The sequence below is a fragment of the Microcaecilia unicolor genome, chromosome 8, assembly GCF_901765095.1.
Source record: "Microcaecilia unicolor chromosome 8, aMicUni1.1, whole genome shotgun sequence".
Classification (NCBI taxonomy): domain Eukaryota; kingdom Metazoa; phylum Chordata; class Amphibia; order Gymnophiona; family Siphonopidae; genus Microcaecilia; species Microcaecilia unicolor.
The window spans coordinates 75530674-75542714 of NC_044038.1; the positions used below are offsets into that span (position 1 = coordinate 75530674).

Genomic DNA, 12041 nt, shown 5'->3' on the forward strand with positions numbered 1-12041 from the left:
TTTCAAATCAGTATAGAACAACAGTGGGATTTACGGGGATAGAACAAAGAAAAAGGTTAACAGAACCGACTCTGGTGCGATTGGAATGCCAACCGCACGGTTCAAGGGAGGCTGTGGTACCCTTCTTAGTGGCACCTGATTGCCCAGTAAATTTGTGTGGTAGAGACTTATTGTCTCAATTAGGACTGTGTTTAGATTTTGGAAATAAAGAAATACCAAGTTTGCTCACCATGGTCCAACAGTTGAATAATGAAAATAAAGTAAGGGTTATGGAAGAATTACCACAACATATTTGGAGTACAAGTGATTCACCATATGGACTAGCTGTAAATGCAAAACCCCATAAGATAGAATTAATAGAAGGGGCAAAGGGGCCGAAGCAAGACCCTTACCCCATACGACCTAAATTAGTATCCAAAACCCTGGAGCACATTGATAAATTATTGAAATGTGGTATTATTGAACCTTCAGTATCCCCGTATAATACCCCATTGTTTCCAGTCCCAAAAGGGGAAAACAATGTAAGGATAGTACATGATTTAAGAGAGCTAAATGAGGTTACAAAAAATCAATTTCCGATTTGTGCAAATCCTGCTACACTTTTGCACACCCAGAATATATATGCATATAACACTGTTATTGACTTGTCTAATGCATTCTTTTCAATACCTCTTCATCCAGAGTCTAGGGATTTGACGTCATTTATAGTACAGAATGAGGCATACAGATGGACTAGGATGCCGCAAGGCTTTACTGATAGTCCATCGGTATTCTCAAAACAACTAATGATGGATTTAAAGGATTTCAGGAGTCAATTGCCTGATACGGTGTCATTGTGCATCTGTGGGTAAAAGATTTGGAAAATATCAAGCAGTACTTTTAGGACAAGATATAAGAATAATACCATTAACTAAAGAACAGAGAAATAAGATAGATCTGCTTTTTCCTGTCAATCTAGAGGGTGAGATCGATACTATAGAAATCCCTACATTTCACTGTCTTACTTTTGAACCCTTATCTGATGGATTAATATGGTTTACAGATGGAGCTTGTGAAAGGACTGTTGCAGGCTTTGCCTGCGTGCAGGTAGATGAGAATCTAAGAAAGATAATGCAAGTACAATATAAAACCCCTCCTGACCATACTGCACAGCATGCTGAACTTTTAGCCGTTATTACGGCCTTACAACACACTGATATGACTCAAAATGTTACTATATATACTGATAGTGGTTACGTTGCAAGTTCACTACAGTATCATATATTAAAATGGCAGCGTAGGGGGATGATAACCAGTGCAGGTAAAAATTTACAACATTACACATACTGGAAATTGCTGTTTGAAATTTTGGCAAGAAGGGAACGTGAAGGTAGAAAAACTGCAGTTGTGTGGACCCCGGCCCACACTGAAAGGCCAACCTTTGAAGCACTAGGTAATGCAATGGCTGATGCAGCAGCAACGGAGGTTGTTAAGCAAAGTGAAAAGATTTTGTATGATACTAGACAGACACAGGAAGGGCCACTTACGAATGTAGATAAGATTGAAATGTGGCAGCCAGAGGGACAGGAAAGTGAAAAATGGTTGAAGAGAGGATGTATGAAGTTGGGAAGTGAATGGTTTAATGAGGAAGAAGGATTACCTTGCATGCCAATGAGCCAGGCGATTAAGGTATTGGCTGAGTGGCATGCAACCATGCATTGGAATAAGGAAACAATGAGGCAACAGTTTGAGCAAAGATTTTGGACTTTAAAAATTGATAACTTGGTTCAACAGGTTGTGCAGAACTGCATGGTATGCAATATTAACATACCTAAGCGAGGTCCTAAAATATCACATGTTGAACCTGACAAGTGATATGATCCGAACAAATGTAGTATCACAGGCAGGAACTACTAATGATGTTTGTGCTTTTAAAGTAGGTGACCTAGTGCTATGAAAGAACTTTACACATAAAACATGGAAGGATCCTGTGTATGTAGGGCCTTTTGCTATCACGGCCCTTACTCAGACCTCTGCCCGTCTGGAAGGTCATACTTCTTGGATACACTTATCAGATATTCGACGAACTAATAATATTGAAATGGACAAAGAATAAACAAACATGTCCCGAAACATGATGGTATTGGGATGTTGTTGTTTGTTAATGGACAATGAACACATATGATAATAGACTTGTTACAGTGGCCAAGATGTTGAATTTGACTGATTGTATCATATGTGCCCACTGACTGACATCATCCTTGTCCTTGCCAACTATGATATATGGGACTACAATGATAAAATCATGTCTGTTATCCCAATAATACCTGTGTAAGAGAGGATGAAAACCTTCATTGGACAAATGAGACTATTTATAAGCAAGCCTTGCTTATGGACAAGTACCCACAGACATCATGTTGGTGTCTGATTAATAGTATGACAACTGAACACATTCCCCCGATAAAGTGCACTTACACGCAGAATGTTGTAACAACTGTTAATGAATGTTATGCTTTTAATTTGTGTAATTTTTAATGCCACATCAGCTAATGAAAAGTAAGAATGAATGACAGTGTATTCCCCTGTGATGAAGCTCACTGTCCTATAAATTATATACCTCAAGAGATATAAATTTTGTACCCTAGTACAATTGAATCTGTTTAATGCAACATGTATTAGCATGTTTGCAAAGATGTGCCAGGATGTTTTTAAAATAACAATGATAACTGAAATTCAGAATAAATAGAACTTTAATATGTCAGCCAAAAATATTGAAAAAGCGTGCAGAAACTGAATGCCACAAACAAAGGGGGGAGGAAATTTAGAAGGGAGGTAAGGATACAGACTGGAGCTAAAACAGATGTTTGAGTCCTGGAATACCCGGCCTCAAAAGGGAGGATTTGTTGAACAAAAGTATGAAAGATTTGTTGAATAAAAGTATGAAAAATGCGGAGTGGAAGGCTCCATGATTACAACAAGCTGGTTTAACACTAACCCTCCTGAGGCATGAGAAATTTGACGGACATTAAACATTAGCCAAAGGCAGGCTCCAGAAAGTCTGTGGGCTAAATAGGGGGGTAATAGAAAGCAGATGTTCTGCACATGATTAACAGTTTGTGGTATTCAGAGACTTGCACAGGAATGTTGTATGAGAGAATTAGTCAGAGGCCCGGTATAAAACTAGAGGGAACAAAGAAATAAGTAAGCATTTTGAATTTCTCTTTGTCTGTCTATAGCATTGCTTTAAGCACTCTGATTTCTCTCTCTGCTGTACATTGCTTTGTTTTTAAGCATTCATTCTGACTCCTTAGCTTTAAGCATGCTAATATCTTTGCTGTATATTGCTTGTGTAGATATGATTGGAGTACAGAAATGCTTCCTGACTACCCCAATTAAGGGTAATCAGTAGAATTGTAAATAAACTGTTATATTAAATATGAAATTCGTCTAGTCTTCTCTTCACCATGTAGCCTATCCTATTTTTGTATCCCAATTATCTTTTGCTTACGTTAAAGATTACTTGATTGCTGGCTAGGAGTTTTGGTGTTGGTTTTTTTTTCTGACCCACTTATGGTAACGCCCCAAGAGGTACAATTGGGATAGGGTGTGTGGGTTGCAGACCAAATGTTCCTGGTCCAGTTCTGACCCACACAACTTTGTGCTGAAACCCGAGAAAAAGTGTCGGGCAGTTCCCAATCACGTGCACATGTCCGGAGTGGCGAATCCTACATTTCCTGACTTATCTTTGTGACTGAACATGGACAATGGTCTTGGGACATGGTGAGAAAATGGCATTGGTAAGTGAATTGAATTTATTTACTTGTATTCTCTTTTCTGTTGTTATAGAATTTTTGTAGTAGAATAATATCTATCAGAATGCAAACCCCTCTAGGTCAGGTATCTGAGGCAGTCCCTTCTTGCAAAAAGGAAGTTTTGACTTCTCACAAAAAATGAGTTAAAGGTGCTAGGGACTTAAGTGTTAAGTGGTCAGAGCAGAGAAGTAGGCTCTGACAGCTTTGAAGTTGTGGATAGAAAGAAGTAAAACAAAGAAACGTAGAGAGAAATATTTAAATATGTGGAAATTGTGGGACACAGTAGCGAAGCCCATTTATGACCAGGTTGTCCAGCCCCCTCTGCCTTACGTGGCACCCTCCAAGCAATGTATGTTTAAGGAGGAGACTTCATCCTCTCCAGTTTGTCCTAAGGAAATCTGGAGGAGGAGAAAGTATATAAGCCAGTGGAGAAGGCAACTGTATGGCTAGTGATAGCAGGATATACGGTCCTGGAATCTCTGGGTCCATCTGCGCCAGCACCTTAACCCGCTTCTCAACCCAAACCTAGGGTTAACCTGAACCTGCCCGAGGGGGGAGGACCCATTCAGCATCCAGACACAAATGAAGACAATAGCATGTGGACAAGGACTTGTGGTTTTCTACATCTTAAAGGTTTGAATCATGCCTTGGCTGTAGATGAATGGGTAGAACAGTGGATGAAAGATGGATCGGTTTAAGGAGGATGTTAGGAAAATCAAATCAGAATACCATGAGGAGGAAAATGAACTGAAAAATAACCAAAGCTGACAGGTAGATGAGGCAGGGAAAATCCATACCTGGAGTGTGAATAAAGACAAATTACCCCGAAGGAGACAAGACCCAAACCTTCTGAGATATGCTGGCAGGATGGATTGAGTCTTTACATAAGACTCAGTGCGCTCCCTGGCCCTGGGTTCTTTTCAATCTGGACCCATGAATTTAGCAAGAAGAGGTATCCGGGGAGACTTTGGGAATCCTAAGTGCCCTTATCTATATACGGACTAATGCTGTCAAATATGGGAATGATATGAAATTCCAGCTGTAAATTCGGCTGCAAAAATGAACCCAGTATGAAGCACAACTCACCTGGACAGGTTAGGTAATCCTGTTATGAGATATGTCCCCTGGTCTTTTATAGACCTTGAAAATGTTTGTAAATCACTACCCTCTATAGAGAAGGGAGCATAAGCTTTTATAGCAAAATTTAGCCATGGGAGATGTAAAAGCATTGTTGGCCAGGAAAGTGGTGTATACTACTGATGAATGTTTTAGGATGGCAGGATTCCCTGGGGTCACACTACAGACCTCAGATAATGATAGGGCTGCTTTAGGTCCATGCGTAATGATTTATGGTGAGTTTTGGGAGGGGTTCCTGAGATCAAACACGGAAAGGGGATGGGGGGTCCTGAGACCTGAGAGGAGGGGGAGGGAGACATCTCTGGCACACACACACTCTCTCACACACACTCTCTCTCTCATACACTGTCTACCACACACTCTATCACATTCACTATGTGTCACACAGTCACTCTCAAACACTCTCTTGATCTCATACACTCACGCTGTCACAGAGAGTCTGTGTATTGCACATGTGGAGGAGAATAATCGAACGGCGCTGGCGAAATACATGGCCGGCGATGTATTTTGGCGGTGCCGCAAACAGCTGGCCAGACCCGTATTTTCGAAAAAGATGGCCGGCCATCTTTTGTTTTGATAATATGGTTCCGGCCAGCCAAATGCCTTGGATTTGGCCGGGGTTTAAGATGGGCACAGTGGCGTAGCTACGTGGGACCTGAGGGGGCCTGGGCCCCCGTAGATTCCAGCCTGGACCCCTTCCCGGCGAACCCGCCGCCACCTACCTTCACTTTTGCTGGCAGGGGACACCACTCCCCACCAGCCGACGTCCTCCCCATCCTGCTCCTGCTGTTGCATGCATTGCTGACGTCCTGCACGTTCTACGTGCGACGTCAGACTCAGAGAACAGAACTCTGTTCTCTGAGTCTGACGTCCTGCACGTACAACGTGCAGGACGTCAGCAATGCATGCAACAAGAGCAGGAGCAGGATGGAGAGGATGTCGGCTGGCGGGGAGTGGGGTCCCCTGCCAGCAAAAGTGAAGGTAGGCGGCGGCGGGGGAGGGTTCGCGGCGGGAGGGGGTCGGAAAAGACGTGGGGGGTGGCAATGGCGGCGGGGGGGGGGGGGGGGTGGCTCCGGGGGAGGGCTAAAATGTGACCCCTCCCCTCAGGCTTTGGACCCCCCTCCCATGGAAGTCTGTCTACGCCCTTGGATGGGCGGCTTAGTTTTTTAGCGATAATGGAAAGTTATGTCGGCCATCTCAAACCCCGGCCAAATCCAAGGCATTTGGCCGTGGGAAGAGCCAACATTTTTAGTGCACTGGCCCCCCCTGACATGCCAAGACACCAACCAGGCTCCCTAGGGGTCACTGTGGTGAACTTCAGAAAAGCTCCCACGTGCATAGCTCCCTTACTTTGGGAGCTGAGCCCCCCCCCCCCCCAAACCCACTACCTATAAATGTACTGCACCCACTAAAACTGCTCCAGGGACCTGCATACAGCCTCTAGGACTTATTGCTGCTGTATAACTTTGGCACACCAGTTCACACCTGAAGACTAATCTCTTTGAAAAAGTCCTTTATTTGAATAAACACGTTTACTCACAGTTAACTGCAGATCAGAGGTTGTGCCCCACTGGCAAAGAGTCCCCTGGTACTAAGATTAGCAGTAGGTCAGAGCTGGCACAATGGTGTACAATGCCCTCTTTCTGCACCATTCAAGGTAAGAACTACGTTCTCTAACGTGGGTAACAGAGGAAAGGGAACTAAAACTGGCTTACAAAAATGGCCACTACCGCATGGAAAACAACAGGAAACAAAACAGGGCACACTCTGACCCAGTAAGCAGGGGGAAAGCACCAGGGGAGTATAGCTTACCAACTACCAATACCTACACCCACCACAATGAATTGCTGATGTGACTCTGCAGTGCAAATAACAGAAAAGGTGCCACACTCACCCCAGAGCCACATCACAAGCAGGAAAAGGCTGTCGGAGGACAGAACACATTCTGCTGTCATGGAGGTGAGTACGGCATTTGAGGCTGGCATACAGGTTGGAAATAAAGTGTTTAAAGTGGGGTTTTTTTGGTGGGAGGGGGTTAGTGACCACTGGGGGAGTACGGGGAGGTCATCTCCGCTTCCTTCCGGTGGTCATGTGGTCAGTTTGGGCACCTTTTTGAGGCTTGGTCGTGAAAATAAAAGGACCAAGTAAACCCGGCGAAATACTGCTTAACACCGCATTTGTTTTCCATTATCAGCGAAAGCCGGCTATCTGGTAGCCAAGCCCATACCCGCCCATGTCCCGCCTTCGCTTCGCCGCCGACATGCCCCTTTGAACTTTCGCCGGTGAGGCAACAGGAAAGCGGTGATGCTGTCAAAAAAAGCAGCTTTCGATTATACTGATTTCGCCGCTTTTCCCAGATCGCCGGCCATCTCCCGATTTGTGTCGGAAAATGGCTGGCGATCACTTTCGAAAATAAGCTGGATACTCTCCCACACTATATCTGTCTCACACAAACACTCTCTCTCTCACACACACACACTGTAACTGTGTGAAACACACTCTCTCACACTCACTGTGGCTCACATACGCACTCGCACACATTCTCATTCTCACACACACACACTCACTCTCTCTGTCACACACACACATTCACTCTCTCACACAGTCACTCTCACACACACTCCGAGGAAAACCTTGCTAGCGCCCGTTTCATTTTACTAGTATGTCAACGTTGCGTACATTTGTACACAACGTTGGAATGCACTGCTGAATGCCATAAAAACAACACAAGATTTAGCAGCCTTCTGGAAACTATTAAAGACTAACCTGTTCAGAGAGACTTATCAAAAGGGCCCTTCTTAAAAAACAGGACATAAGAACTGTACCAGAATTAGTTAACATTGAATTATTCTTATTTTGGTTACTTTATCACATTGTTATTATTGAATGCTTTTCACTACCCATGATTTCAGCACCTGAAATGTATTGATTACCGATTTTATTCTAATTTACTGTGTACTCTATATACTCTGATTGGAACATTTTTCTGTATTTCTTATTCCGGAAATTGCGATCACCACTACGGTATTTGTAAGCCACACTGACCCTGCAAAGAGGTGGGAAAATGTGGGAAATAAATGCAGAAAATAAATAAGTAAATAATCTAGAATGAATTGAACTTGCCTTTGTGTTAAGCTTGCCTTTTATTCTACCTGATAAGGTTAACCAGCTGAAGCAGATGCTTAATTTGGGATCAGGTTCATACCAAGGATAAAACACCTGAGCATGTGGCGTACCATCAGGATATCCCACAGCCATATCTGGTACCTGTCACTGAAGCTTTTTGTGGTATATCCTCTGTTTAGGCCAATGAGAAATGTAAGGTTACTGGAACAAAGCTCACAGGCACCATGTGAATGTATGACACTGATAACACCGATTACTTGGCAATAGTATCTGATTATGTCTCTGAGATAAAACATTCTGTTATCAATATAGAGACAGCCCTACTGCCTCACTTGGACCCTGTTCTGGTCCACATTGAGGTGGAAATGTGGGATGTACCTTGCAGTCACTCCTTGAACTCCATTCAAGAGTTATACAACCTCTTGAATCATAATGACTGCCAAGTCACAAGCTGTGGGAAGTTTGTTCCCCAAATGTGGTGCCACTACCAAAGTCCTCTAGATCTCAGAAATTGCAAACAAATTTTTCTCATCATTGTTAAAAGGATTGGCCTTAGTAGAACGAAGATCACAGCAAGGCACAAAAGTCACAAGCAAGCAAGCCTTCAAGGTTCTGGGGACCCATACCTTTCCTGTCCTTAAACATATCCACCTGCTGAAAGATAAACTAGATCACAGCAGTCAGCAAAGTCCTGAGAGCCTGAGTAGTTATGCAGTGGAGCTGGTAGGAGGAAGAAAGCAAAGGCAGAGGCAGCCTGTGCAGCTGAGGAAAGGACAGTTCAGATATATGCAAAGACAGAATGGTTGACAGTGTTTATCCAATGAGAATCTAATTCTTGTTTGCACTGGTATGTTTTACTTTTATCTATCAGTTAAAATCTAAAAAGTGAAACCCAAATATAAATTGTGGAATACAGTCTGCATACGGCACTAATTCTATCTTTGCAGCACTGATTATCCTTCTGTAAACAGCTGTAAAAATAAAACCCCCACTACTAAGAGTCATGATATCCCTCTGATCTGCAGTATCCTGCATAGTAATAAACAGAGATAGAGCTCCTACCTGTGACTGTTCCGTTGTTACAGTTGTCTTCTTTGCAATACTCAATGTAGCCAGTAAAGAATACTGGACCACCACTGTACAATATAATACCTTCAGGAATCCTGGGGTCATACTTTTGACATCCCTTGAAAACTGACAATCGCATGTCATTTCCTAGAGAAGAAAATATTTGTAAGAGTTATACTTGCAGAAATTTAGAAGACTGATAATAAATTGGTCAGTGTTTCACTTTTGGGCATCTTTAGCTCAGTGTATACAAGTTACATTTTGGAAGGTCTTTGCCCAACGCAAGGATCTGAAGCCCAGCCAAGAATGAAACAGCCTCTGACACAACCAGCCTCTCCTTGGAAGGCTGGAACTTACCCACTGTGGAATTTTCTAGCGTTGTAACACACACTTCTTCATCTTTACAGGGAGAAGACACAGTTTCACACGAATGACCATGAAGGTTCACACAATGATCACAAATCAGGCAGAGTCCTGAGGAAAAAGATAAACCATATTAGACAAACAGTGTCAAATTTTTTCAAACATCCTGTACTCTCTTTCAGGGGCGTATCTGAGGTTCGGCGGTAGGGGGGCAGGGGCTAGAGTGAGGGGGCACATTATAGCCCCTCCTGGCCGCCGCCCCCCCTACCGCCGTTAACCCACCCCCGCCTACTGCCGTCAACCCTTTCCCCACATACCACCATCACCTACCCCCGAGGTCCGCTTCCTCCTGCCGGTTTTTAAAAATATTGCTTCAGCTGGCGGGGGACCCCAACCCCCGCCAGCCCAGTTGAGGTCTTGTTTAAGTTCTTCATCCTCGTGCTGTGAAAGCTGCATCCTTCCAGTTGGACGGAGTCTGACGTCGCAGCACGTAGTACGTGCAGGACGTCAATGTGCTGCGACGTCAGACTCCGTCCAACTGGAAGGATTGAGCTTTCACAGCACGAGGATGAAGAACTTATACAAGACCTCGGCTGGGCTGGTGGGGATAGGGGTCCCCCGCCAGCTGAAGTAATATTTTTAAAAAACCGTCAGGAGGAAGCGGACCTCGGGGGTAGGTGACGGTGGTAGGCAGGGAAAGGGTTGACGGCGGTAGGCAGGGGATGGTTAACGGCGGTAGGAGGATCCAGGGTGAAATCTGCGGGGGCCCAGGCCCCTGTGGCCCCACGCAGATACGCCCCTGCTCTCTCTCTTTCTCCACTATCCCTTCTATAGCTGTACATTCTCTCTTCTTCATCCATCTCTCCTTTCCTCCTCCTCTGTTGTCTTGCTTTCATCCCTCTCCTCATTGCTCCTCATTTCTTCTCTCCTTCTTCCCCTATCTCTCCTTTCCATTGCCTTAAAAAGAAGTGAAAGGTTGTATCTAAAAATAGGAACAGATGGGAACATCCACTTTATTGGTCTTCCTGAAGAAAATATATTTGAAGTTGATTTAATGGAGTGTCAGATTAGGGACAAGGCACATGTATTCAGCGTTGTTTCAAGGGAGTTAATTTTATAACGGAGTACCTACAAAAATTCTCCAAAACGTGCCTATTTCTGTTTATGAAACATGATCCCAGAATTATCCCCAGTAATGCACAAATGTTTTCACACACACTTGCACCTTCTCCAAATCAGGTGCAAATATGTGTGCGTTCTCTATGTGTGTACGCATATATTTTCTACAGAGGGCTTCTGATTTTAAGTTTTTACCAATAAACACGGATAAAACATTTCTTAGACAAAAAAAGCTAAAACCAGGTTTTTATCGAATTAAAACCTGAAAAAACACATTTTCCCTTATACTCACTCACTCCTTCCTTCACTGTCTCCCTTGTATCCTCCACTCAGTTTTGTGCCTTTTTTATGATGATTTCTAAGTGACACAAATGTATATGTATGTGATACCACTGGAAAAGATACTGTGACATGAAATCTCAAATAAACACCAACTGTTTTTCACCGAGCTCCTAATTAGCTGAAAAGTAAACATTTAAATCTACACTAGTAAATATTCAGAAGCAATCACCGGCAGCATCACATATTTGCTATCCAGAAAATATCCTTACAGATCATCTAACCTCTCTATCTTGATAGTGCTTGAGTGGAACGTGGATGGAGTCAGGACTCCCTATAACCCAGGCTGACTGCTGGGATGATGAGAAGTTGAAAGTATTGATTACCCATCCCCTCCGAAGGGACACCACCTTGTAGTGGTGGAAGGGCTTCCGTGTTTCAATGACTCAGGGAGGGGGCTATGCTGAAGGGTTACCCATATCATACAGGCCTCTGAGGAGAAACCAGACAGAGTGTCCCAAACTATGGAGAGTGGAAAGATGGTGACCTGAGGCTCGTATGCTCAACGGCCCAGCTGTCCTCTGATGTTTTGTCTTTGTTTACTTGAAGTTTCCTCATTGCATTTGCAGTTGCCTTAACTGAGAGGAAGGGGACAATGGGGGGTCAGCCGCTGATGACCAGCGTTTTGTCCCCTGTGCAGCAAGTGTGGGACTGCTGCGCGACGAGCTGCCCACAGATGACTGGGTTGATGAGTCCTTTGATTAGCACTGGTGAAGGAGCGTCAATGCTCTTGTACCTGGAAACAACTTCATCGCTCTCAAATCATTTAACCACCATGCCCAAAAGAGTGGAGGAGTGAGTTAGCAGGTATGCTGAAACGGAAGTTGTATACAGCTGAACCCGTGTTGGCGGTGCTACTCCTAAACCCGTAAGAGCTATCAGCTTGGAGTTTTTGGCTCCCGTGGAGGTTACATTGAATATCATCTGGAAGGCGCGCCAGGACTTAATGGTGGTAGTAAATAATTTTGCTTCAGATATAATCTTATTAGTGAGCCACATGGATATTCTAATTGAATCCTTTGAGAATGAAAAATTGATACAGCAAATGAAGTTCTACAGGAATAGGAAATGGTTAAGATTTTGAAGATGATAATAGAC

General features: G+C 43.7%; 1 protein-coding gene across 1 annotated transcript in view; it reads right to left on the bottom strand.

Annotated features, from left to right (window-relative positions):
• The window catches only part of LOC115476212 (phospholipase A2 inhibitor and Ly6/PLAUR domain-containing protein-like), a 30697-nt gene that overhangs the window by 13097 nt on the left and 5559 nt on the right, over positions 1–12041 (bottom strand). Inside the window, exons 2-3 of the mRNA XM_030212458.1 lie at positions 9480–9596; positions 9117–9269 (exon numbers count right to left, since the gene is read on the bottom strand). Coding sequence (XP_030068318.1) covers positions 9117–9269; positions 9480–9596 — 270 coding nt within the window. The remainder of the gene's footprint in view (positions 1–9116; positions 9270–9479; positions 9597–12041) is intronic.